The sequence below is a fragment of the Phycomyces blakesleeanus genome (genome assembly GCF_001638985.1).
Source record: "Phycomyces blakesleeanus NRRL 1555(-) unplaced genomic scaffold PHYBLscaffold_18, whole genome shotgun sequence".
Classification (NCBI taxonomy): Eukaryota; Fungi; Mucoromycota; class Mucoromycetes; order Mucorales; family Phycomycetaceae; genus Phycomyces; species Phycomyces blakesleeanus.
In genome coordinates, this window is record NW_017265151.1 from 728,376 (window position 1) to 755,197 (window position 26,822).

At 34.3% G+C, this 26,822-nt stretch overlaps 10 protein-coding genes across 10 annotated transcripts; 7 read left to right on the forward strand and 3 right to left on the reverse strand.

The window, feature by feature from the left end:
• Positions 1–721: 721 nt before the first annotated feature.
• On the reverse strand, positions 722–1,473 carry PHYBLDRAFT_148520 (hypothetical protein; the record flags this gene model as incomplete). The annotated part of the gene is made up of 3 exons (XM_018432105.1): positions 722–884; positions 996–1,211; positions 1,319–1,473. The coding sequence occupies 3 exons, from the start codon at positions 1,471–1,473 to the stop codon at positions 722–724; spliced, it is 534 nt and encodes a 177-aa protein (XP_018288639.1).
• Positions 1,474–2,649: 1,176 nt separating this feature from the next.
• Positions 2,650–3,489, forward strand: PHYBLDRAFT_182435 (hypothetical protein). Its single transcript, XM_018438619.1, has 2 exons — positions 2,650–2,773; positions 2,823–3,489. The coding sequence occupies exons 1-2, from the start codon at positions 2,696–2,698 to the stop codon at positions 3,246–3,248; spliced, it is 504 nt and encodes a 167-aa protein (XP_018288640.1). The 5' UTR covers positions 2,650–2,695; the 3' UTR covers positions 3,249–3,489.
• A 509-nt stretch (positions 3,490–3,998) lies between these two features.
• PHYBLDRAFT_187955 (hypothetical protein) lies at positions 3,999–6,056 on the forward strand (the record flags this gene model as incomplete). Its single annotated transcript, XM_018439440.1, has 5 exons — positions 3,999–4,021; positions 4,114–4,515; positions 4,658–4,773; positions 4,858–5,125; positions 5,267–6,056. The coding sequence occupies 5 exons, from the start codon at positions 3,999–4,001 to the stop codon at positions 5,787–5,789; spliced, it is 1,332 nt and encodes a 443-aa protein (XP_018288641.1). The 3' UTR covers positions 5,790–6,056.
• A 485-nt stretch (positions 6,057–6,541) lies between these two features.
• Positions 6,542–8,961, reverse strand: PHYBLDRAFT_126422 (hypothetical protein). The gene is made up of 4 exons (XM_018429101.1): positions 8,838–8,961; positions 7,940–8,770; positions 7,280–7,754; positions 6,542–7,115 (listed from the first exon to the last, which is right to left on the reverse strand). Exons 1-4 carry the CDS (start codon positions 8,955–8,957, stop codon positions 6,793–6,795), a joined length of 1,749 nt encoding a protein of 582 aa, XP_018288642.1. The 5' UTR covers positions 8,958–8,961; the 3' UTR covers positions 6,542–6,792.
• Positions 8,962–10,329: 1,368 nt separating this feature from the next.
• On the reverse strand, positions 10,330–12,872 carry PHYBLDRAFT_57770 (hypothetical protein; the record flags this gene model as incomplete). The annotated part of the gene is made up of 6 exons (XM_018440251.1): positions 10,330–11,123; positions 11,246–11,459; positions 11,582–11,757; positions 11,831–11,994; positions 12,360–12,540; positions 12,614–12,872. 6 exons carry the CDS (start codon positions 12,870–12,872, stop codon positions 10,330–10,332), a joined length of 1,788 nt encoding a protein of 595 aa, XP_018288643.1.
• Positions 12,873–15,258: 2,386 nt separating this feature from the next.
• On the forward strand, positions 15,259–16,773 carry PHYBLDRAFT_159565 (hypothetical protein). Its single transcript, XM_018434009.1, has 4 exons — positions 15,259–15,699; positions 15,815–15,987; positions 16,101–16,221; positions 16,300–16,773. The coding sequence occupies exons 1-4, from the start codon at positions 15,264–15,266 to the stop codon at positions 16,302–16,304; spliced, it is 735 nt and encodes a 244-aa protein (XP_018288644.1). The 5' UTR covers positions 15,259–15,263; the 3' UTR covers positions 16,305–16,773.
• A 784-nt stretch (positions 16,774–17,557) lies between these two features.
• PHYBLDRAFT_171351 (hypothetical protein) lies at positions 17,558–18,487 on the forward strand (the record flags this gene model as incomplete). Its single annotated transcript, XM_018436579.1, has 3 exons — positions 17,558–17,768; positions 18,045–18,073; positions 18,383–18,487. The coding sequence occupies 3 exons, from the start codon at positions 17,558–17,560 to the stop codon at positions 18,485–18,487; spliced, it is 345 nt and encodes a 114-aa protein (XP_018288645.1).
• A 2,462-nt stretch (positions 18,488–20,949) lies between these two features.
• On the forward strand, positions 20,950–21,421 carry PHYBLDRAFT_69555 (basic-leucine zipper transcription factor; the record flags this gene model as incomplete). The annotated part of the gene is made up of 2 exons (XM_018442116.1): positions 20,950–21,169; positions 21,237–21,421. 2 exons carry the CDS (start codon positions 20,950–20,952, stop codon positions 21,419–21,421), a joined length of 405 nt encoding a protein of 134 aa, XP_018288646.1.
• Positions 21,422–23,704: 2,283 nt separating this feature from the next.
• On the forward strand, positions 23,705–24,145 carry PHYBLDRAFT_69557 (hypothetical protein; the record flags this gene model as incomplete). The annotated part of the gene is made up of 2 exons (XM_018442118.1): positions 23,705–23,870; positions 23,964–24,145. 2 exons carry the CDS (start codon positions 23,705–23,707, stop codon positions 24,143–24,145), a joined length of 348 nt encoding a protein of 115 aa, XP_018288647.1.
• Positions 24,146–25,769: 1,624 nt separating this feature from the next.
• On the forward strand, positions 25,770–26,268 carry PHYBLDRAFT_69556 (basic-leucine zipper transcription factor; the record flags this gene model as incomplete). Its single annotated transcript, XM_018442117.1, has 2 exons — positions 25,770–25,971; positions 26,039–26,268. 2 exons carry the CDS (start codon positions 25,770–25,772, stop codon positions 26,266–26,268), a joined length of 432 nt encoding a protein of 143 aa, XP_018288648.1.
• Positions 26,269–26,822: the final 554 nt, after the last annotated feature.

The following is a 26,822-nucleotide window of genomic DNA, read 5'->3' on the forward strand; positions in this document are numbered from 1 at the left end:
GCAGATTAATATTGTATAGAATACTATTTGATATATTTTATATCGGAGATACGTAATTAATTTTTTGTTATCTATTTTTGAAACTTGTTTTCCATAAGAGGTAACATGTTACTGCACGTACGAACAAAACTTTATGTAATTAATTCAATCAAAATTCGCCACTATTTATTTTTTAATAGAAATACAAAAGTCATATACTTATATACTTACTTGAGACAGTATGGTATCACAGCTGCTTCTTCTTATTTTCTTTAGATTACTTTACCAAATTAAAGTAAAAAGTATACATCTTTATAACCTTATACTTGAAAAATTGAATTTTTGCCTGTGGTTTAAAACGTGATATAATAATCTGGGAATTTAGTAGATAAATAACAGAGTCTTATTGGCTATAAATTTGACATTTTTTTATAAAATGTAAACCCAGACTTTATTTTTTACTTTTGAATTCCGAACATTGATTTGATCTCTTTTCACACTGGTGCTTATTTTTTTATTATTGAAGCACTCAAATACATTTAAGCTAAAGAAAATCTATTTGGTAGTAAAAATAAAAGCATATTTTAATGTCTTGATTTAATGATTTAAAAGATAATGAAAACAATTATTATTGATCAAATAACATTTCTAATGTTTCTAGGGATCCGGATTCAAACGTCAGTCAAAGCTCAAGTGCATTTCAGTTTACAAACAAGGATGGAAAGATAATTATATATTGTCATTAAAACATATATTTAGTTACGACTCTTCCCAGTTTCCATTCCTCCATGTCAAAGGCCAGATACTCATATCCCTTGTTTTGAATTCTAGCCTCCATGTGGTTTGAGCTACATATTTTTACCCAAAGGCCAAGGTTGAAATGAAATATCCAGCCTCTAGAGCACCTACAACGACGAGTATTGGTAAGATATATATATAAAAAGTAAATACTATGTTTCAAATATCTTTCTATTTTTTTTTAGTATTAGTAGCAGCAGTAGTAGTCTTGTGCTTACAACTCGCTAGATATTTCAAATCGTACGGTCTCACTGGGCGCATTAAATAGTATATAGAACAAGATGCCTTCGTTAAAAAATCTGAATCTATAGCCACCCAAATGAGGTAGCATTATTTTATTGTAGCTCGGAGGAGAAATAAAGTCGGGTTCTTTTTTCTTTTTGGATAGACGTTCCCTGAGAGTCCATGGTGAGAAGAGCGTACGGGAGAGAAAACTAAATGAGAAGAAGATTCCCTTTTTTAGTTGGGAACCGATTGTTTTTGATCAAGATAATGCGCGTATAGTAAATAAATAAAGAAGAGTAATACAACCTCACTTTACCCTTTGTAAGCAAGATTTACGCCAAGATTAAAAATATCGTTTTGAAAAGCCAGAAATTCCCAAGTAGGAGGATTCTTCCTAATCAACTTGTTTAACGCCAAAAGACTATAATCGTCAATAAGGTATTCATCAGGAGTACTTGGTTTGGGTTCCATGTTTAAAGAAGTGATAGGTTGAAAGGGGAGATTGATGTCCAAAAACAAAAAAAAATACAAAAAAAATGACCTAGAGATTTATGGTCTTTAATGAGTCTTGAGAATAAGGTCTATTTTAAAATTATATAGTTAATGTGTCCAATATTCTTTTTTTTTCATTGTTTGATATACATTCTGTAGCTATTTCCTATTTATTTTTGCTTGGTATGATATGATATTATTTATGGCTATTGGCTATTGGTTATTGACATTGACATTGACATTGGAATTGAGATTTGTATTTTGTATGTATTGGTTTCAATATTAGATATCTATGACGAAATATAGATATTCTATGACAATCATCACACAGAATATTAATAGTGTTGCGAATGTAGTATTTGTACCCAAAGCGATTCACTATTCAAACTTCATATATTTCCAAAATAATCTTGATCAATTAACGTTGGACAGACAGTAAAGTTGGCGTGTTTGTGGCTGTTGCTTTACACTGAAATTGCCTAAAACTGTGTCTTGTTGCATTTATAAAATGGTAAGAAGGAATTAAGGGGGGTATACAACATACATATACAAAATATACGATGACAAAAGATATTTTAATAAGAATATTAATACTAATCATCGTCTACTGTGTTAATATATTGAGCATAATATTCTTATATTCTTATATAAATATAAAAAGCTTAGATGCTTGTACACCTAAAGAAAATAACAAATAACCAAACTTTATTTCTTTGTATGTATTTTTCTTTCTTTCACCCTGCATCTTTGTGTGTGTGTGTGTGTGTTTCTTTCCACCCCCTCGTGGACCCCTAAGACCCCCATTTTTTTTTTGGCTTTCATTCCCTCACAAAAAAAGTCCCTTAAGAGCTTAATGCTTGTTTTGTGGATCGACACTGGATACGGTACACTGCATTATATTTTCTATATGATTCCATTTTCATGCACTATTACTATTTCGTTTACTTACCCGCGTTTCAGATTCTCTCGGAATAAAATCCAATAACGGGTCCAATCTTCCCTCAAATCTATAGACCCTAATATATTATCTCATTTAACAAACTTCATTGACGAAGGATGAGCCAATCATGGCGCTGTTTTAAAGTGACGTTGCCTGTATTTTTTTTCCTGGGCTGTCCAGCAAGCCAGTCCACATTGTCCTTGCGATTTTTTTTTCTTCTCAACTTTGCACTCCCCTTTACTCCCACCCCTGGTCGTCACAATGTCTACTCATAGCATCTACCTCTTCCGTCACATTCAGTCCAATCAGGTTCTGGTCAGCACCCGCCAGATCCTAAAGGTACACATTCGAAATCACAACAAGATTCGCAACATTAATTCTAGTGCAGAACAAAGTTCTTGAGCAGCTTCAGCATGCCGGACGTCCTGTACGCTTGAGAAGAGATTTGTGGCGCCCTGTGGTTGCCCTGACCGGCTTCGATAGTGAAAACTCTGCTCAGGCTGTATCAGATGCTCTCTTACACCGCTCAAAGGCCCGTCAGCTCGAATTTGCCACCAAGCAGGAGCACCTTGCACGACCCAAGCGATTAAGACAGGTTGATGAAAATGATCTTCTCGAAAAGTCAGTCACATCCCTCCGTGAGGCATTGGAGGCCGTGTCACCCAAATACATTAAGGACGGTGCAAAGTTGACTGCTCTGTGGGAACAATCCCGCTTTATCGACCTCAAGGGCGATGCTGAATGGCCCGCTTTCCTTGAACACGGCGAGCTCGCTCTCAAAAACAACCGTTTCGTCTCTGCCGAATCATCTTGATCGATAACAATTCATATAACAACCAACGACAACAACAACATTGATAACAAGACAAAGACGAAGAACAAAACAATGTTGAAAGTAGAGTAGAGTAAAGTGGAGTAAAATGGAGTAGAGTAGAGTTTGAATTCATTTTTTAAGACTCTCATAAAATATATATATTCATTATATTGCACTGGTTACCATGTCAATTATGTACAGCCAAAAAAGAAAATAAAAAGAAAATAACTTAAATATACACAAAATAACTATATTTTACTTAAATAGAAATAATAATATATATAGCGAATTGAAAAGAAGGAAGGTTCAATATTATCATCATCAATTCGTTCATTTTGGAAGTTCAATAGTGTCAAATGGGATCCTCCATGTAACATCTTTGCTGCGCAATATGTTACTAGCAAATGCTGAGCATACACGTGTGTAACATTTCTACCGACTAAAAGAAGAAGAAAAACACAAGTCATACGTGCTCTTTTTCTTCTCTCATTTTTCTTGATCATTGTATTCCAATCACCTGCTAAAGAGAAAGAGAGAGAAAGCAGAAAATAGTTTGTCAAACCTTTAAGTGTAGTAGATCAAGTTGTATTCTATTCTCTTTTGGCTGCTGTTGTTGCACACAATGATAATTGAGAACAGGTACAAAGTATGGATAGATGGTTACACTTACCAGCAAGGCGGTTTAGCTTTCGAGCAGAAATCTGTATAAATACAACCTTTGTTCCTTAACCATTGTCTTTTACACAAACAATGCCATTCTATTACAAAGTCAGGTAAAGAAAAGAATAGCAAAGTTTTCTAATAACATTTATTAAATTACTGCTGTTATTATCAATACCAATGCTAATAACCTGCATTACTATAGTAACGCTAATCAATACATCGTCAAGACCGGCGTGGGTATCACCGATATCGAACTCGTCAAGAAAGGATGGGTCTTTCCAGGTCAACATGCCACCGTATTCGATGTCACCCCTCAGAACTTCTCCCTCTCGATCCATGCCATGACCATCGAAAAACTCGAGTTCCTTTTGCCCGCAGTTTTCACGATTGGTCCCAAGCTTGATATCCCCAGTCTTGAAAAGTATGCCCGCCTTCTGGCCGGTAACGCACTTACTTCGACAGCCATAACCGATCTCGTCCGGGGTGTTATTGAGGGCGAGACCCGAGTGATCGCAGCCGGTATGACGATTGAGGAAATATTCAGAGAGAGACGTACATTCAAGGACATGGTTGTTAAGAACGTTCAAAGCGAATTAGATCATTTGTAAGCATACATTTCTATATATTTACTTATTAGTTGGCTTAATTCTGTGTACGCGGGTCTGTGTGTGTATGTGTGTGGAGGACAAAAAGTTGTTTAAGAAAGAAATTGAAATCAATCATGAGACTTATTTTGTGTATCATAGCGGTGTATTCATCTACAATGCAAATATCAAGAGTCTCCAGGACACTCCCGGAAGTGAATACTTTTCTTACCTAAGACAAAAGACACAAGAAGGTGCCGTCAATCAAGCCAAAGTTGGTAAGTACAATTAAGATAAGGGGTTATCATTGTGTTATTTACTTATCTATCAATATTGGCCTTTCCACTATTTTCTTTATACAGATGTTGCTGAGGCACGTTTCCGTGGTGATGTTGGTGCCAAAGAAAAGGAAGGTTTGACTCGTCAGAATACCCAGCGTATTGAGGCAGACACGGTTGTGTATGAGAACGAGCGAAAGGCAGATATTCTCAAAGCTCAAGCTATTCTCAAAGAGAAGGCAGCAGAATATGATCGTGGTGTACAGTTGGCTCAGATCGAGGCCCAGCAACACACTGCTTCTCGTGAGCAAGAACTCAAGAGAATGGTTGAAGAAAAGAGATCTTTGGCAGAGTAAGTTACACCACTAGTAACAGTAGTAGATGCTTAATAATAGCAATGCTAAAGAGAAAGAGGTAGAAAAGATAGTATAGTCTTTTGTGTATGCGTGTGTCTGGTGAACAATTTTTTGGACTTAATTGTTTCTATCTTTAGAACTGAACGTCTACGTGCCACTGTGGTCGCAAAGGCCAAAGCAGAGTATGAAATCTCTGTTCAGAAATCCAATGCAGAACAATACAATAAGGAACGTGCTGCTGAAGCCGAACTCTTCAAACAACAAAAAGAGGCCGAGGGTATCAAGGTTTATGCGGAAGCCAAGCTTTACAAGGCCAACCGTGAAGCCGAGGGTGTGATTAATATGTTAAATGCCCAGGCTACAGGTTTGGCAGGCATTGTCAAGGCATTCAATGGCGACAATGGAGCTGCTCTTCAGTACCTCATGCTCGAGAAGAACACCTTCCAAGATCTTGCGAAGACCAATGCTGATGCCATCCGGGGACTTAATCCCAAGATCAGTGTCTGGAATACCGGGGACTCTAGTAAAGGACAACAGAACCCTTTGGCCGATATCTACAAGAACCTTGCGCCTACACTTCTTGCAGTCCAGGAGCAGACTGGCATTAGTCCCAAGTGGGGTGTTAACATGCCACAACCTCCTTCTGGCCCATCTACCTAAATGCTTGTAAAACCTGGGCGATTAAACCTTTTACTTTATTTTTATTCTTAACCTTTTCACATTCATTTTCTCTTTTTATTATATCCACACCCCTTCCTTCTTTCCTTTGCCAACGGCTTTCATTGTATCAGTATATTTATTCTTAAGCTAGCCACCTATATCACGGCAATTCTGTATATCTTATGTACTCTATATCCAATATCTGTAATTCAATAATTCAATAATTCAATAATTCTATATTCACAATAAACTATAAACTATAAATATATTTAAAAGCCTTTCTTGGATCCCATTACTTGTTTTATTATAATGCTTTACCTTTTGCGATATCTTGATACTCTATATATATATATATATATTTACAGCGCTCCTCCACGTGCGTACTCAATTTATCTCTTTTATATAAAAGACAAAAAGTAGTGAGATATATATGTATATATATTTGACTAGCCTTTGTAAGAAAGAAGTTTTGTTCAAGGTACCTGGTAATCTGATCCATTAATTTTATAGTATCAAGCACAAAATCTGGAAATACCTTGAGCCTATTCTATAATTCCCATGTCACAAAACCTCAGTCAAAGCAGAATATATATATCTATATCTATACTCTTGTAAGCAATTCTATTTATACAATAAAATAGCCAAATTTTCCTTGTAAATAAATAAATAGATAGATACACTAAAATGTGCTTAACGTTAAGATCTTTTGTTGTTTTAATTAAAAATAGAAAAGAAGTGATACTAATATATATATATATATATATAGATGTGTATATTACTATTGAATGTGAGTTGGTTGTGAAATATATATATATATAAACAAATAAATAAATATATATTTAAAAGAAGAAGAAAGAAAGAAAGAAGAGAGAATGCGATACTGTAAAGAACAATTGTTGGTTGATAGTAGGTAGGTTTGGTTGGTTGGTTGGTTGGTTGCTTTTTTTTAAAGAAAAAAATATATATAAATAAAAAAAAGAAAGGACTTGATATGCAAATGCACTTAATCCCAGTACTTGATCTTTCCATCCCAAGAACAAGTTGCCATCTTTGAGCTCTCATGTGGGTGCCATTCTGTGTTCATTACGACCTTGTCGTGAGCCTTGAACTTCTTCAGAATCTTGCATGACTTCCAGTCCCACACCCATACATTTCCATTTGAGTCACCACTGCTCACAAAGCGACCATCTGCCGAGAACCCGGGTTTACATGCGTATCCTGCAATCAAATGACCTGCGAACCGTTTCTTACGGTTGATTCTAAATCGATCGCGAGCACCGTAAACGACAATCTGGTTATCAAGAGATTGACATGCAAGCCATTTCTCTGTAGAGTATGTTGGTTAATAAGTTGATTTTTTTTTTAAAAAGAAAACTCTTTCGCCAATTATTATTATTATTATTATTATTATTATAGTTATAATAATAATAATATGAACTAACTCGAAACAAAAATCACAAAATCCAAAAAGAAAAGAAAAAGAAACTTACTGTTTGGTGACAGGGTAACGGCTGGCAAGGAATACATGTCAGGTTCGGCAATGTACTTGATCACGACTGGGATATCAAACTCCCATGCACGCATTGTCTTGTCGTCTGAGGTTGTAATGAAACGACGGTTCTCATCCACAAAAGTAATACTATTGACAGCACCCAGATGCTGGTCGTACTCTTGTGTGATCTCACCCGTGTTTATGTCAAACTGGACAATCTTCTTGTCAGAACAACCTGCCAAGAATATGTGCTGTTTATCCTCCTCGGGATTGAATGTGACGCAGTAAGGAACCTTTCCGGTAGAGAATGAACGGATACATTGTCCAGTCTCGGTATCCCACAACTTTACATAGCGATCGTAACTCGAACTCAAGAATTTTCGTCCATCGTTACTAAATGCAATATCACGCACAGCCTTGGTGTGTCCAGACATGGTACGCAAAAGTCTTCTATCGTGATAAACATCCCAGATCTAAATAGAATAATGATAATAATCGCTAGACATATTAGAATCCAAATAAGAAAAATAAAAATAAAAATAAATCCATAATTTCCCTTCCTTTCCTTTCCTTTCCTTTCCTTTCTTCTCTCTCTCTCTCTCTCTCTCTTTTAATATATATATATATAGAAAACCATAGCCTTGATTTTATACTTTACCTTGACTTTGTTATCCATACCTCCACTCAACAAGAGATGCGCAGACTTTGGTAAAAATCGAATGGCCGAGACACCCTTGGCGTGACCCTCCCATGTGTGAATACAGCGCTTTGGAATAAAACAATCCTGAGTTCCAGGCTCACCCAACAGATTTACATCCACATCCTGGGGTACGGCCATATATGTTCTTCCAAGATAATCGTGCTCGGCTTCACCATGGAATGTCGTGGTTTCGGTACCGACGACCTGTGCAGCGGCCAGTTTTTTGGCTGCCGCATTGGCCGCATTGGCTGCCTTGGTTGGGTTCATGGCGATCTGGACTTCCTCCTGTAGATCAGACTCTAGACCACTAGGTTCTCCAATACCATCACCATCATAGCCTGCCCATGGCCCCTTGTATGCATTCTCACCCTCCAGAATACCCGCATCTCCTTTCTTTTCTCTCTTTTTACGTAAGTCTTTGTTGGGTCGGTACTGTTTTGGTAAGCGATCGAGGATCGTCACGCCGCCTAATTCTGCTGCTGCTGCCAGATTGCCAACATAACCTGTGCCCATGATTCCCTGGCCGGTCTGCCCAGCAAGATTCGAGCTGCTTAGCGAAGGATCGCGTGCATAACCGTAACTCTCGAAAGTACGATGTTGTGTGCGAAAGTCCATTTCTGAGATGGCTTCTTGCTGAACATGACCTGTGAGGATGTTCTGAGTAGCGAGTTTGCGGTCTGAGAATGGATTGTCTGGACCGAGAGTTGGTCGGATCATGTCGCTGTAGGGCACATTGACTGTAAGCTCGGTTGCTGTGGGAGCTGTATAGAGTGCTGTGGGATCGACATCCTACAATGAAAATATCTATCTTAGAAAAAGAAAAAAAAAGGTTCTTTAAACGCGTATTACAACTTACATGGAAGCCTGTGTCAGGTGCTGAATTGATTTTCATTGTCTGGATGACAGCCGTAGACTGATTATCTTTAGTCCCGACATCTTCTTCATCACTCGACCCGTATTTGTCAACAAAATCCATCGTTTGTGTCAGAGGTAAAGTTGAAGTCATACAGCCGGTTCACTGGTAAAATGAGTCTGTTGATGAGGCGTCATAACAGTCACAATTATTTCTAAGAAAGGCAAGTAAGTAAAGAATGGGTGTCCGTCCTTGTCTTTTCAAAAAAAAAAAAAAAAAAAAAAAGAAAAGAAATGCTTCTGGTGGTGGCAAATTTGATTTCTTTGGGTAAGGATTAATAGAATAAATCTGATTAGAAAGATGATGTGAAATTGTAGCAACTTTCCTATCAAACTTGGCGAATATAGTAAAGGGTAAATTGCTACAAGTCCATATCCTTTCTATTGTATGTAGATTATGGTTTTATCTGTATCTGTACAGAATATATGAGTATCTTGATGTTGTTACTTGGGCGTTAGGGATCACAATCAACTTGAGATTATCTAATTTTTGAATACGAAACTCTGTATATGTTCCCTCTGGTATAATTTATATATATATGTGTGTATTTCTTTAAAAGAAAAAAAAAGTCTATGGCTTGTATGGATCAATATTTATTTATACAGATATTATTGATAATATACTAGTATATCTCCCATGCTAAGAAATCATTATTATATTTATGTATTTAGACTATATATAAAAAAAAAAGGGGGAATAAAGATATATGAAACTCAAGATGCTTAATGTTACAATCAAAGAACTGATGTACAAATCTGATATCGAATTGAATTGAATTATACTCATTGTATTTATATTTGATTTTCTTATCTTGAATTGACCTTGATTCTACTCTATTGTACGCTTTCGTCAGATCAATATATAAATATAATTATATATATATTCAAGTATGAATACTGAACAAATGAATGAATTACTGACTTGACTGAATAAATGAGAATAATCGGAATTTCTTTTGGCTCGGCACTGTTGCCATTAGACCGACTTTGCTGTGTTTTTTTTTTCTTCTTCTTCTGGCTCTGGTTTGTCCAATTCAATAGAACAGCCCGTTTTCCAGTACTTACCCGTCCAATACATCCAACTCAGAATATATATATATATATTGTTTGTTATTATCTTTGTAACTTTTGATATCCAAAAATAAATCATAAAAATCAGACAGAGAGACAGACAGACAACATGAAAATAAAGAACATGAAATTCAAGTCTAGAGTATGCCGAGCAAAATAATAATAATGAATACATGTATAATATAACAATATATAGTGATACTGAAGAAATTGCCGTTTAGATAATTTACAGTGAACAAGTTTGAAGGAGGGGGATCTAAGGGATATAGTAATAAAACAATAAAATAGAAAGAGATAGAAAAGAGTAACAAATATATAATAAGATAAAAATAAAAAAAAATGGGGATGAATGATACAAAATAGAATTAAGCAGAAACTGAATCTGCGTGTGCCTTTGCCTTTTCACCAAGACCCATGGTAGCTAAGAATGCAATGGTGTTGAGGTATTCTTCCTTCTTGCGCTCATCAGACCACTTGAGTTCCTCTGCCATGATCTCGATGATACGGGGTAAGGATTGGTAAGCGGCTTCGGCGTTCAAGAAAGCGAGACGGGTACGGCGGGCCAGAACATCCACAGCGGTTGAGGCATACTCTTGTCTGACAGAGTAGCGAACCTCGGCTTCGATGTAAGGATAGTTTGGTGAGATACGCTGGCCATAGACGGGCCAGCTCATGGCAGTGGGATCTTCGATGGCGCCAATAACCCAGGAGCGGTCACCGTAACTGTTTGCCAAATGTTGAGCTACCTCAGTGTCCATGCCAAACTCTTGTACGAGACGGATAAACATAGTCGAGGTGTACTCTTTACTACCAAGCAGCTGGACGGTTTCGGTAATGCAGGGCCCGGTGGGCTTGAGACCAAAGACCTCGATTGCGCGATCAACGGTCTCCATAGCCATGGCACGGTAGGTTGTCCACTTGCCACCAGCAATGGTGATCATGTTGTTCTCACTCACGTTAATCATATGGTTGCGCACCAAAGACTCGGTGTTCTTGGCGTTAGGGTCGCGCACAAGAGGGCGGATACCAGACCAGGCAGCCAGAACATCGCTGCGACGGACCTTGACATCGGCACTCAGATAATGGGAGACTTCATCCAGAATCCATTTGATCTCATCTTCCTTGGGCAGAGGGTTCTGAGTAACATCTGTAGGAGAATCTAACAATTATATAACAAGTTAGTTCCATTTCGCTCAAACACACTCCATCTTTTCCTTGATAATATCCGTAACACTGCACTACTCTTCAGTATCACCAATAAAAAAAATAATCTATATTTACCCGTTGTTCCAGCAATAGTGTTTCCCTGCCAGGGCAAGAAGAAGATGACTCGGCCATCACTGGTATCGGGATCCAACAAGCCCATGTTGCGAGGACTGTAGTAGTTGGGCAAGATGATATGGACACCAGCAGAAGGTGCTACAATCTCTGCGTTTTCTTTGTTATCCATCTTTCGGAGACCATCCGTGAATGGACCAGTGGCGTTGATGACACCCTTTATAAAATAAAACAAAATAAAAAGATGGCATGCAGATTTTTGTTGTTTGTTTGTTTGTGTGTTTGTTTGTTTGTTAGTAAGTTACTTTTAAGTATCTTTAGGGGGAATATTTTTTGTACCTTTGCGCGAACGTTCCATTCATCTCCAGTCAAGGTATCTCTGAGCTTAGCACCGTTGACCATACCATCTTCTCCCTTGGTGAGATCGACAACCTCACAATGGTTGGCAACTGTAGCACCATGGTAAGCAGCAGTCAGAGCAAGCGCGACGTTCATTCGTGCATCGTTGTGCTGACCTGTAAATATATATACAAAACGCACGTGTCAGAAAGGCTTTAAAATATGTGTATAAAAAAAATAAAGACTTACCATCATAGTAGACCAATGCACCCACGAGGCGGTCCTTCTTGAGCATAGGGAAGGCCTCAAGTGCCTTTGAACGTGTCAAGAAGTAACTGCTTTCCAATGCTTCTCTACCGGCAAACAAGTCGTACATCTTGCAACCTACCCAGTAGTAAGGCATCTGCCACCACCTTAAATACAACAACAATTATTATTATTAGTATAGAGACGGCGATCAGATTATTGTTCAATGAATCTTAGTAACCCCATATACTAAAAAACACACACAAACGCCGCGCCGATCCAATATATATATATGTGTGTTATATATGTATTTGACCAAGCCAGCCTAACATAAGGTCGATCCAAGTATATATATATATATATATATATATTTATATATCTTTGACCAATTCTTCTCCTTATATATATATAAAGCCGTTTTGGCCCAATCACATACACACACACATAATCCCATCAATCTAACACGTGAATTGCCCCTCCTCTTCCCCATCCCTTCTCTATTATTTTACAGATGTCACTTTTGATAACTTACTTGTAGACAGGAAGCATGATTGGCAATTGGTTGGCCAGGTAAGGAGCGATCTCCAGGAAGATCTTGCGTTCATGGAGAGCTTCGACCACAAGCTTGTACTGTTCATAGTCAAGTTCCAAAATTGCCTTTTGCAGATAACGGACACCACCGTGGACAAGTTTGGTAGAGCGTGAAGAGGTGCCTGATATAATATATATAAAGAAATTAAAATTAGAATATTAGGATAATCTACCAAAGAAGAAAGAAAAAAATACCTGAAGCAAAATCATCGCGTTCAACCAAGGCAACCTTCAGACCACGGGTTGCAGCATCAACGGCTACACCAGTTCCTGTAGCTCCACCACCGACCACCAAAAGGTCATAGATGTCTGCTGTAGCAGTCTTGCCGTCACTGTCGACGTTCTTGAGTCTGTTGAGCATCTCTTCGCGGGAAGGAGCCTGCCAGTGACCGGCAACCTTGTCAAGGTCCTTGTTTTTGTCGAGTGCTTCGGCGAGTACGATGTTGCGGGGCATCAAAGAGGTAAGCATGGACTTTCCGTTGGTGGCAAGAGATTCCTGGTTCTTCAGGGTTGAGTAGTAGATGTTGCGACCAGTGGCGTTCTTGTGCTGTTCATAGGCATAGTATGCTGAGCCAACACCGGCGGTTGTTGCGGTTGCTGCAAAGAACTTGGTCGAACGGGAAATACCTCTCCACATAATAATAACGATTTTTTTTTGATAAGGAACGAGAGAAAGAAGTTGCAGAAAAAAAAGAGAAAGGAAATCAAATTTGGCAGAACCTTAAAAAAAACAGATGAAGAATAGCGGACATTTTATTTTATTTTAGGCCTTTAGGGGCAAATCACCCTCTTGACGTAAGAATTTCTGCGCCAACTAGTTCCATTGGTCGTAATACCAAACCCGCACTTTCCCGTTTCATATATATATTTTATTTTTTTTTCGCCATTTTCCAAACCTGTCATAGTCAAGTTTTTTTTTTTTTTTTTTTTTGGTCAACATGAGGTACCAGATCCCCCATTCAATTGAATTGAATTCAATCCAGTCTCTGTCTCTTTATTTTAGCCTTCTTTTTTTTTTCTGGGTGATAAACTGTCGATCAGTGAATTAAGAATTCTATCATTTTTATAATATAAACTCTGCTTCCTGATCCATGCTTTTATTTTCGTTTGTTTTACATTTATACTATTTGTGCCTTGTGTTCATACTAGTTCCACAATATAGGATAAAAAATCAAAGAAAAAAAAATGAGAGTCACTCACTCATTTTTTAGTATCCAAATAAATAAATAACGATGTTTATCTCCTGCATAGGTTCAAAGTGTCTAGAGAAAAGGTCTTCAAGATAATTAATTAGCCGACAGTAGTATATAGTACTGTCTATAGCTTGCCAAAGTATGACGCCTGGATAACATAAAATGAGCTTTCCAGATTTACCCCGGATAGTCGTTTAATTGTCCGGTCTTTTTTAGAAGGAGAATTTCAGGTCCAGGATATTTTATTTTTATTTTTATCTTTACACAATGACAGCTGGGCTTTGTGTTATAATAATGTGTCTGGGAACAAACGGGCCTTTTTATTTTATTATTTTTTATGTAAGAGAAGTATGGTAAAAAAAAAACAAAAAAAAAGTACATGTCACCAAATCTTAATAATTAGTAACCAGGCAACCAAACATAGTCGTGCATAAATTAGGTAGTTAAAAAAGACTTGTTTGTTTTATGAGTTTGCTCACACACAAATAAAACAGGCGGTAGATACAAATCTTACTTGCAAAACAATCAATTGTAAAGAAATGATAATGATAGTAACAAACATTTGTCATTTTACCTTATCTTACTATTACTGAGTGGATTTTTCCAACCCCTGAAGTAAAATAGAAAAAAGAAAAACTTCCTCATTAAAAGTCTGTATTTTTTTTATAGGTGTAACATTTTGAGAAAAGATAAAAAAATAATATTACATAACAGCACATAACATTTGTCCCCATCGATTAAATATAGTTTAAAGAACATACATTTTAATCGATCAAATCTGTATTACAGTTTCATCGAAATATTCACACATCTTTCCCAATCAATAAATCGGTTTCTCATCCTCCCCCATTACTATAGACTATAGACAATATATGTATATTATGCATAAAAACCTGTCAAAATCAAATGCTTCTTTTGCCTTTATCTAAAATAGTATTCTCTTGCTATCTAATATGTATATGGTGCTGCCAAACTAAAATAAAAGAATAGGAAATAATGGTACATATCTCGAGATTATTCTCAATTTTTTGTAATTGTCTTGGAATATATTTTAGCACAAAATTTTATTTCTATTCTGCAAAAGGGCTTTCAGGGATCGTTGGTAGTGTAACATTTATAATTAACCCACATTTGAACAAACAAAAAAAAATTAGAATGCAAAGTAACAAAAGCAAAGATGTAGAAATAACATCATATTACTTTGGATCATTAGTGAGGTCATTTTTTTTTTATTTTATTCTAGACTTTTGTGGATTATTCTTTTTGTCTTGGAAAAAATAATTTGTTCTTCATCTTTGTTCCGTCCAATCGTTAAAGATCTAAACGTCATTTATTATTAAAAATGAATAATTGTTAGTGCAGCAGCAGCAGCAGCTAATTATTAATATTTTTGACAGGCAGTAACAGCAATATTTTTTATCATTTTTTTAAAAAAATAAAATAAAATAATAATAATACTAAATTCTATTCCTTTTATAATCAAAGCAATACCTCTTCATTCATTCATTCATTCATTCATCTACATGTCTTTAGTGTATAATATATACAATGACTTTATAATATCAATGCTGTAGAAAAATAATAATATGAACCTCTCCGCAGTATACTCCGGCTGTACCTTTTATTTTTTATTTTCTTATTTTCTTTATTACATGACAATGATAAAGCAACAGAGCTTATATCAACTAGAGAATACAGACCTTAAATTGCTTACGGCCTATTGTATCCAAAACCAGCCTTCGACATCATCTTTGTTGGGCTGGCTACTTAATTCCCCGCAATCTTGTCCAAATGAATTCTCAAACGCCATTTTTTATTGCTCGGCACCAAACCCATGGGCTCTCATTGCCCAGAATCAGACCGTTGTCTGGTTGATAGAGATTAAGGATCGCATCAGAATCTTTGTCTCATCCGAACCATTCCTCGATCAGTGCCCCACGACAGATCTAGCAGTAAAATATTGTGAAGATCCAGAAACTTCTCTGCAGGGACCAATGTTCATCGCTGCTGATCATCAGGCATTATATAAAGAGAGTGAGAATTTGTTGGAACAATTATTAAAGACTTTTATGGAAAATAAAAAAGAAAGTAAGAAATTCTCTTTATTTAGGTATCTATAATTAAAAAAAAATCAATAAATCAATCAATTTAATGCATGCTACTTTTATTTTAATTAATCAATCAATTAATTAAATTGGACTAGTTCTTGTGCATGGTTGCTCTGTCATCTGGAGTCCGTTATTAAGACGACTGTTCAAAATACCTTATAATGGACCATGCAAGAGGTTCGTCAACCCAGCATCAAAGTACCCTTTACCTTGCTCTCTTCGTAATGGATATTCCATTGCCAAGGCAGAAAAGAAACATGCACCATTGGTAAGTTCAATCTACAATACAATATGTCTTTCATTTTTGGAGTAAATTCAGGAAAGCTAGTGAAAAATAAATAAATAAATTAATTAATAATAATAATAATAATAATTAAATAGATCATTGAATACAACAAGATCAAATTTGAGATGCAATATGTCATCGAGGGTCTTGAGATGTCAACTGTTATAACCACTCAAGATAATACACCTGTAGCATGGGCCATGTCCCACAGAGATCGTAAGTAAAGAAACCAAATATATATAAAGGGGCTTTTTTAATCTAGCCTTTTCATTTTTTTTAATTGGTCTTTATTAGTCTAACTGCTTTCAATTGGAATTTTCTCTTTTTCTTATAAACATCTTTAGTTACGGTTGGAGCTCTGCATGTCTTGGGAAGTCACAGAAGGCAAGGATTAGCAGAGGCAGTGGTAGCTGATATATGTGGCCAACACACTGCTTTTTATCAAAAGCACAGCCCAGATCCAACAGTGGAACATTATGCACAGGCCATTGTTGAATATCCAAACTCAACAAGTGCATCGTTCTTCAAAAAGTTAGGCTGGTACACTCATGGACCTGGAATTACTTGGGTAGTAATCGGCCCCAAAGAGAAAAGTATAGAATAACAAGGATATCAAATGAAAAAGATACATTACACTTCTTTGATATAATTTAATTGTATTATTGATAGTAAAATTAATATTAATATATATATATATATATATATATATATAAGGTAGGCCGGCGTCTCCCATTGGGGACTATTTTAAAAAGAAATAAACATGCCTGCAAAGAAAGAATAAGCCGTTTGTATATGTTTAAATGTTTTATTCTTACAAAATGAATCTTTTTTTTTTAGAAAAAATATATAAAATGATCCATATAGCAATTAAAGACTTTGACTTAGAATGAAGTAAAAGTAGTAGCACCAGTATGGTTGAGTGAACTTTTATTTATTATTTCATACTCTGTGTATTGATCTTCTAGTATATAATGTTCTCAATTTAAATATTCACTACATTTTTGGACTACTGGTTAGAGGTTGACTTTTGTAAACCCTGATTTTCTTTAATAATATTCGGTCCTTATCTTTACCTACTTTTTTTTACTGTCTATTCAAATTAGGTACACAATTACCATTTTATTCAATATGGGCGAGAGTAATTAATTGACTTGATAATCAGCTTATATATAATAATAATGTGTCAGATAATTATACAGTATGTATAAGCAACGATGTGCAAGAGAAGATTTATATATTTAATCAGTATCTTTAAGTGTAAAAAAAATATTCCAATTGATCTTTCTCTTTTGGACCAATAAGAATCAGTTCCGATTATATTGTTTTTAGACCAACCACATTATTTGGTGTGGACAGACTAAGAGATCAAAATAAAAAGTTCCAGAAAAAAGGGGCAAAAATGTAAGCTGTATTATTGGATGAGAGCTCTTTAAGAAGAATAAAAAATTCTGAACATTTTTTTTTGAAAAGTTCAAAAAAAAAAGAGCAAAATTGTTGAACGTATCTGGCTGACTAGTCTTCTTCCATTACCACTTTGATTGAGAAGAAGAACATGTTTTTGATGGAAAAAATGGGCCATAAGCTACAAGGCCTAGAAAAACCTGCAATAAAATATTTTCAGATGATGGAAGAGATGGTACCACGAGTACTTGGAGCAGCCATAGCAGTAGCATTCAAGTTCAGTTTTTTTTCCGTATTTAAATGCTTCTTGACAAATTCTGTTAAAAGAAATTCGTCCGCAGTAGTAGCATTTCCAACAGCATGTATTTCCATACTCCATGATTTTTATGGCTTTGAGCATGAAAATACATGCTCAATTTAAAAACTTGGCTTTGCATTTTAATCGTTTTTCCTTTATTTTTATTTTTCTTTAAATCGAATAGTAGTATATAACAGTGCTTAGAAAAACTCCCAAAATGTATGCTCTTTACAAAGCTGATAATATTGGGAGCGTTTAATTTGTATTTTTATATATTGAAAATAAAAGAAAGATGTCTAATAAAATGATTTTAGAACAATAATAAAAATGAATTTACTAGTGAAGAAGACTACTGTATCAGATAGCAGAGTAAGTGTTGTGCTGTGGCAAATTACCCACATCTATATTTGTCGAACTTGTACGGCTTAATTTAATTTTTTGTATTTCAGCAGATTTGCTTCCTATTTTGAAATTGCTACAGAATTTATGCCAATTCGAGTTGAATTTGATTTGATTTTGCCACAACACAACACCCACTCTCAAGGTACATATATAAAGCTATAGAAAATATAATAAAATCCACAAGTCAAAAAAAAACACAAAATATAAAATTAAAACTGAGATTTTCAAACGTGTATATAGCGTATTTCATTAAAAAATATATAAATATTTCTGAAGAGTAATGAAGTAGCATTAATAATGACCTATAAGTGTGTTTATAAGTGCAGTCAAGATGACTCTAGTGAACTATTTTTAATACCCCCTGCTCAAATACTGCATTAAATCATTCTGTAAAAAATCAAATAAAACTTGTGAATATGAATTTGCAAGGAAAACATATACATAATAGAAATATGAACCGCCCTTTAATAAAGAGGATTGGGTTACTTTTATTTTATTTTATAGAATGATTTCGAGTTAAATAAAATAAAAGGCTGTGAAGTATTATGGTTCTCTTCATGCTAAGAGCTATGCTATATATATATATATTCCTAGACTTATCTTTCTTTCTGTTCCTTTCTCCCTCGTTAAACATATGTATGAATTGTGTATTATAAATAGATATTTGAAGTCATATAGACTAATATACCATCATAAATAAAAACACAGCTAGTTTCTAACATCATATATGAGTGGTAAATAGCTTCAACGCATTAGAATTATGCTTGTATGGCTTGTGTTTTATTAAATAACCTTACATTAACTTCAATCAGGATTGGTTCAATGGCGCTTCAAAGCTCAGAATAGAATAACAGCTAATAAAACATAAAAAATAAAAACGCTCTGCAAGCCAAGTACATTGTTTGAATAACATGAGTAAATTTTTTTTTAAAAAAAATAGTCACCCAATTATCAATTTTTCATAGATTCTTACATAGCAAAACATAGAAAGGTTTGAGTAGGCTTGAATTTGTACCTTGAGAAAAAAGCAGTGTTACCGCTATTTTTTCTATAGATAAATACACTTAACAGATCTGCTACTGAACATGTATCAACTATGTTCACCTCCTCTATGTCTACAACAACAAGCGCAATTGTGGATTTGGACACGCTTCTCCTCTTCCTGAGGGAGAGCGAAGCCCTACACAGAACTAATAAGAGTTTGAGTCAAGAGGTAATGGAGTTGAAGGGGTTCCTTCGCCTTGCAGCAATTTTAATCTTGTTCGAGCAGTCGACCTCATTTTCCGAGCTGCTAAAAAATCATTTCTATAATAAATTGTTATGAGAAACTCTCAAAAAGATCTTGCCATTGTGAATGTTTTTTTTTTAAAAAAAAATGCGTGTAGATAAAAGGATCAAGATAAATTATGAGCGTAACTGTTCTTAAGTTACTTGAAATTACCTTTAGGATACTTATACAAATAAGTTCACTTCATTTTTAAATGTGTATTTTACTATGTAAATATAAGTTTTAAGGGTATTATAAAGAAAAAAGGACAAGTTTTCTATTAACACAACATCTAATAGCATTGTTATTACTTGTTTAAAAAACAAATATCAATTTAACAATACGACATTTTGTAAATATATCACAAGAGTACATATTCTATAAAGTTCAGTGTACGCAATAGTAACAATTCTACTATAAAGATCATTTAACTATTGAGTGTAACTTTTGAGCGCTTAAAAATATGTCTTCTAAATGCATGATAGACATATATCCTCTATTAAAAACATATGAAGTAGCATATGGAACCATTTTTATATCCCGAAAAAAAAAACAACGACAATGGGATTTACTACTAATAAGATCTTATTACATCTTTAAATAACAATATTTTGTAAAATAGTCCAAGGAAAAAAATCATAGAGATAAATAGAAAAACATAGCCTGAACGTACAATTTTGTAATTAGATCGTATATACGCTTTATAGATTCTATTACTCTATGTGTGCTGGAATAATATCTTTTGCTTGGTTTTCAGGAGGTCAAACATAGACCCTTGTATAAACTTTTCCCTAGCCAATAAAATACTGTACCAATAAGAAACATATAAAATCCCATAAACAGATATTTAACAAACAAGTAAAAAAAGCAACCCAGCTTGGCAGACAATGTTTTAAAATCCAGAAAGCCTGTTCCTCAACTATTTCCTCACTTATTTTTTAACAAAGAAGCTAAAAGGTATACACTTAACAACCTATTTTCTTATTGCAATAAAATAAATACCTGCTATTTTATTTGAAAGAATAACAATTACATAAATTATTAAAGTCCAAGAGAAGGGACTTGAGATAAAATCTATATTTTTCAGTGGTCGTTATTTTAGCATAAAGACTGTATTATTAAAGAGATCTCTGTAGCTGCATTTTATTTTAGAATATTTATACAGTAATATAAATTATACATTGTATATGGAGCCTTGAAGTCATGTCACTATGTAGAAAGTCATAGATAAGAGCGCAGGTAATATTTTATAGTGTGTATAAATGTAAAAAGTGCTTCAATTCATATGAACTATGTCTGTATGATCAATGTTCTACTGAAACACCCTTACACTATCTTCAATTAGGATTGGTTCGATGATACTTAACAGCTCAAATATAAAATAACCTTGTATAAAATAAAAGTAAAAAACAAAAGTGCTTCAAATCTAATGCATGATTTTGATGACATAAAAATAAGGTAGTGTTCAATCATCAATCCATCATATATTCTTCCAGATCAAAGAACAGAGAGGTATAAATAGGATTAGAATTGTCTTTTGAGAAGAAATACTTTTATCGCTATTTTTATTACAAATATGCTCAATCAAACTGCTGCCAACTTTGCAAGCTTCACCACAACCACCATCGTAGCCACAGCTACACTCCATACCATGCCTTCTACCATACCTGCCATCATACCTGCCACCATACCCGCGTCCATACCTGTCCCAATACCCGTGTCCACAAGCACAAGCACAAATGTGCACATGGACACACATTCTCTCCGGGAGGAGAGGAATCGGAAGAATCGAGCTGGTAAGGCTCAAATATTGCTACATCTATGTCTATTGTTTTCTTATATCCTATTATATTCTGTGAATAGCCGTTGCCAAATCACGGGCGAAGCAGAAAGCTTTGGCCCGCTCCTTGGAGGAAAAGCTTGGGAAGCGGGAGATTGAGAACGAGGAGCTTCGGGGAACCCTTGCGGGTTTGAAGCGAGAGGCAGAGGAGTTGAAGGAGCTCCTTTGCCTCTCGACAATGTTGTGTATTTTCGAGCACGGCCTCTAATGAGCCGCCGTGCTCGAATAAGATTTGGACAATAAATCTTGTTAAAACCCCTCCAAAATAGTTTGCCATTGTCAATTGTTCTAAAACAAAAACATGTGTGTATGTCAAAGGGAGAAGGAAACACCTATAATATAGCTTTTCTTAACTTACTTAACGATTAAATAGCAATGCTTCATAAAAATAGTTGATACTTTTATCATAAAGTAGCATATTTAAATAGGCTTATTATATCCATGAACAGATGGAGTGATAAGAAAAACAGCGTTATTCTCTAAAGTCACGAATGTATAAAATGCTCTCTACACATACTCTAATTATACGTATGTAATGCAACTATTTGTATACACCATAAAGAAATAAGCTAATTTATTAGACATTTGACACAATTATTATTAATTTTCAAAAAAAAACTTCAACAAAACAATTTTTTTTATCAAAGCCAAGAAATTTAAATTCTACAATAGTCGTTCCATGCAGCTGTAAAGGCTCTTGTATGAATGGTTTTTAGTTGTATGTTGTTACTTCGTAATGTCTATAAAGAGATTCTATGAATAAATGATAGGCATTTATCCTCCATTAAAAACATATGAATTCGCATATAAATCCATTTTGACATTCCGAAGGGAAAAACCGACTATTCTACTACTAATGCTTTCTCAACACTCTCGCATATCAGAATAGTTTATATAGTTAAAGCGAAGGATAAACAGTAAGAAAAAAAATAATAGGTTTGACATGTATTCTTGTAATTCTATTGTAGTTATGATTTATAGAATCTGCTACAATATGTGTGCTGGAAGAATATCCTTTAGCTGGTTTTTAGGAAATCAGATATAAACCCTTGTATAAAACTTTCCCTAGCCAATAATACACTGTACCAATAAAAAGATTATAAAATCCCATAAACAGATATTTAACAAACAAATAAAAAAAGAGCAATCCAGCTAGACAGACAATGTTTTAAAATCCAGAAAGCCTGTTCCTTAACTATTTCCTCACTTATTTTTTAACAAAGAAGCTAAAATGTATAGACTTAACAACCTGTTTTCTTATTGCAATAAAATAAATACCTGCTATTTTATTTGAAAGAAGAACAATTACATAAATTATTAAAGTCCAAGAGGAGGGACTTGAGATAAAATCTATATTTTTCAGTGGTCGTTACTTTAGCGTGAGGACCATGGCATTAAAGGGAACCCAAAATCTTCATTTTATAGTAAAAAAAAAGACAGCAAGATCTGCATTTTTCTGCCAATGTCTTTATTACTCTATGATATTACTAAATTTTACCTTTATTCTTACTGATATTAAAATAAAAAGTGTAGTATTTTTGTAAAAGATTGTTTTATAGTTTAGCTCTTTAAGGCTGCTATTACAAATTTATTAACTTATAGCTTGGAAGAAGGCTGTTACTTTAATAATACAAATACGTATTGTATGTATACAGCTGCACACATACACACAGAAATATGTGTTTATATATGTATGGAATGAATAAAAAGCGTTATACAAAAAAATATAAAATAAGATGTTACATATTAAAAAGAAATAAGTAATAAATTCCTAGTATGTACAATATTTGCATATTTAAAAGTCTGAATTTCTTTAAAGAGTAATAAAATATATTCTCAGAGAACATATCTTTAGTACTTCCAGATGTTTCTAGTTAACTACTGCTATAAGCCCTTTTATCTAAAAAAAATACCATAAAAATACATAGAGAAAGAAATTATTTTCTTTAGATTTTATAAGATGATTGTAGGTAAAATAACTAAGAGTATGAAATCTTGTTTTCTTTCACTAAACAATGCTTTTTATTATATGTTATATATACTAATATAATTACCCACCTTTCTCTCTTTCACATTCTTTCTATATCAAAACAAAGCATACCTTGTATATGAAGCCTTAAAATCATATCACCTTATAAATTGTGATAAGGACACAGGTAATGTTTCAAAGTATATACGAATATAAAAAGTATCTCAATCTATTTGCATAATGCTTAAAAAATGTATTCTACTTAAATACCCTTACACTATCTTCAATTAGGATTGGTTCGATGATACTTAACAGTTCAAATATAAAATAACTTTGTATAAAATAAAAGTAAAAAACAAAAGTGCTTCAAATCTAATGCATGATTTTGATGACATAAAAATAAGGTAGTGTTCAATCACCAATCCATCATATATTCTTCCAGATCAAAGAAAAGAAAGGTATAAATAGGATTAAAATTGTCTTTTGAGAAAAAATACTTTTATCGCTATTTTTATTACAAATATGCTCGACCAAACTTCTGCCAACTTTGCAAGCCTCACCATAACCGCCAACACAACCACAAGCGCAAGTACAACCACAAGCACAACCGCAAGCACAACCACAAACACAGCTGTGCATATGGACATGGATCCTCTCCAAGAGGAGAGGAATCAAAAGAACCCCGCTAGTAAGTCTCGAATATTACTACATATATGTTTATTGTTTTCTCATGTCCTATTATATTTTGTCAATAGCCGTCGCAAAAACACGTGCAAAACAGAAATCTTTGGCGAAGAAGTTGTAGGAGAGCCTTGTGGGGCGAGAGAAGGAGAACGAGGGGCTCCGGAGGACCCTTGTGGGGTTGAAGCGAGAGGCGAAGGAGTTGGAGGGGCTCCTTCGCCTCTCAACAATGTTACATTTCTTCGAGCAGACCGGCTCATTCTCGGCTCTGCTCGAATTTGATTTCGATAATAAATAAACTTAAAAACTTTCAAAAACAGTCTGTCATTGTGAATACTATTCTCTTAAAAAAACACACACAAAAAAGTGTGTATGTTGAAAGGAGCAGAAGACATTTATAATCTGATTTTCTTTGATTAATTTAAGGATAACGCTGTAATTCTTCAAAGAAATAACTACTTCTTTTATAATGTTGTAACAAGTTTAAATATGTTTATTAAAATCGAAATAGGTGTAATAATATAAAAAACAGCTTTATTCTTTAAAGTCATTAAATATACAAAGAACTCTTTACACATATCCGAATTATATATGTTTCAGAACACAACTGTATATATATATTATAAAGAGATAAACTGGTTTATAATTGATATTTGATAGCATTATTATTACTTTCTAAAAAAACAAAATTACAATTTATAAACCAACTTAAGTAGTATATGCTACATGATTGGTAATTTACACAATTGTAGAAACTCTTCTATGGATATTAGTGAATTACATACTGTTAGTTTTCAATGTCTGGAAAGAGTTTCTATGAATAAATGATAGGCATTTATTCTCCATTAAAAACATATGAATTCGCAAATAGAACCATTTCTACATTCCGAAGAGAAAAACTGACTATTCTACTACTAATGCTTTCTCAACACTCTCGCATATCAGAATAGTTTATATAGTTAAAGCGAAAGATAAACAGTAAGAATAAAAATAATAGGTTTGACATGTATTTTTGTAATTCTATTGTAGATATGATTTATAGAATCTGCTACAATATGTGTGCTGGAAGAATATCCTTTAGCTGGTTTTTAGGAAATCAGATATACACCCTTGTATAAAACTTTTCCCTAGCCAATAAAATACTGTACCAATAAGAAACATATAAAATCCCATAAACAGATATTTAACAAACAAATAAAAAAAGCAACCAAGCTAGACAGACAATGTTTTAAAATCCAGAAAGCCTGTTCCTCAACTATATCCTCACTTATTTTTTAACAAAGAAGCTAAAAGGTATAGACTTAACAACCTATTTTCTTATTGCAATAAAATAAATACCTGCTATTTTATTTGAAAGAAAACGATTACATAATTAATTAAAGTCTAAGTGGAGGGACTTGAGATAAATTCTACATTTCTTAGAGGTTGTTATTTTAGCATGACGACTGTGACATTAAAGAGAGCTCTGAGGCTGCATTATTTTTCACAATATTTATAGACTGATATACAGTATACTTTGTATATGGAGCCTTGAAGTAATGTCGCTATGTAGAAAGTCATAGATAAGAGCGCAGGTAATATTTTATAATGTGTATAAATGTAAAAAGTGTTTCGATCCATATGAACTATACCTGTATGATCTATGTCCTACTGAAATACCCTTACATTAACTTCAATTAGGATCGGTTCGATGTTACTTAACAGCTCAAATATAAAATAACTTTGTATTAAATAAAAGTAAAAAAGCGCTTCACATCTAATGCATGATTTTGATGACATAAAAATAAGGTAGTGTTCAATCATCAATCCAGCATATATTCTTCCAGATCAAAGAACAGAGAGGTATAAATAGAATTAGAATTGTCTTTTTAGAAAAAATACTTTTATCGCTATTTTTATTACAAATATGCTCGACCAAACTGCTGCCAACTTTGCAAGCTTCACCACAACCGCCATCACAGCTACACTCCATGCCATGCCTTCCACTATACCTGCCATCATACCTGCCACCATACCTGTCCCAATACCCGTGTCCACAAGCACAAGCACAAATGTGCACATGGACACAGATTTTCTCCTGGAGGAGAGGAATCGAAAGAATCGCGCTGGTAAGGCTCAAATATTGCTACATTTATGTCTATTGTTTTCTCATATCCTATTATATTCTGTGAATAGCCGTTGCCAAAACACGGGCAAAACAGAAAGCTTTGGCCCGCTCCTTGGAGGAAAAGCTTGTGGGGCGAAAGAAGGAGAACGAGGAGCTCCGAAGGACCCTTGTGGGGTTAAAGCAAGAGGCGGAGGAGCTGGAGGGGCTCCTTCGCCTCTCAGAAATATTACATCTTTGCGAGCAGTCGGGATCATTTTCTCCACTGCTCGAATTTGATTTCGAGAATAAATCAATTTGAAAACCTTCAAAAAACAGTTTGCAATTTTGAATATTTTTTTCTTAAAAACAAAACAAAACAGTGCGTATGTTGAAAGGAGCAGGATGCATTTATAATCTAATTTCCTTTGACTAGCTTAGGGTTAACGCTGTAATTCTTTAAAGAAATAACTACTTCTTTTATATTACTGTAGCAAATTTAAATAGGCTTCTTCAGATTGAAATAGGTGTAGTAATATAAAAAAATAATTTATTCTTTTGATCCTTTAAATATACAAAATACTATCTACACATATTTCAATTATATGTATTTCAGAACACAACTGTATATATGTATATTATAAAGAAATATACTGGTTTTTATTGACATTTAATAGCATTATTATCACCTTCTCAAAAAACAGACTTCAATATAACAGAATTACAATTTATAAACACACCCAAGTAGTATATGCTACATGATCAGTAATTTACACAATTGTAAAAATTCTTCTATGAATATTAGTGAATTGCGTACTGTTACTTTTCAATGTATGGAAAGAATTTTTATGAATAAATGATAGGCATTTATCCTCT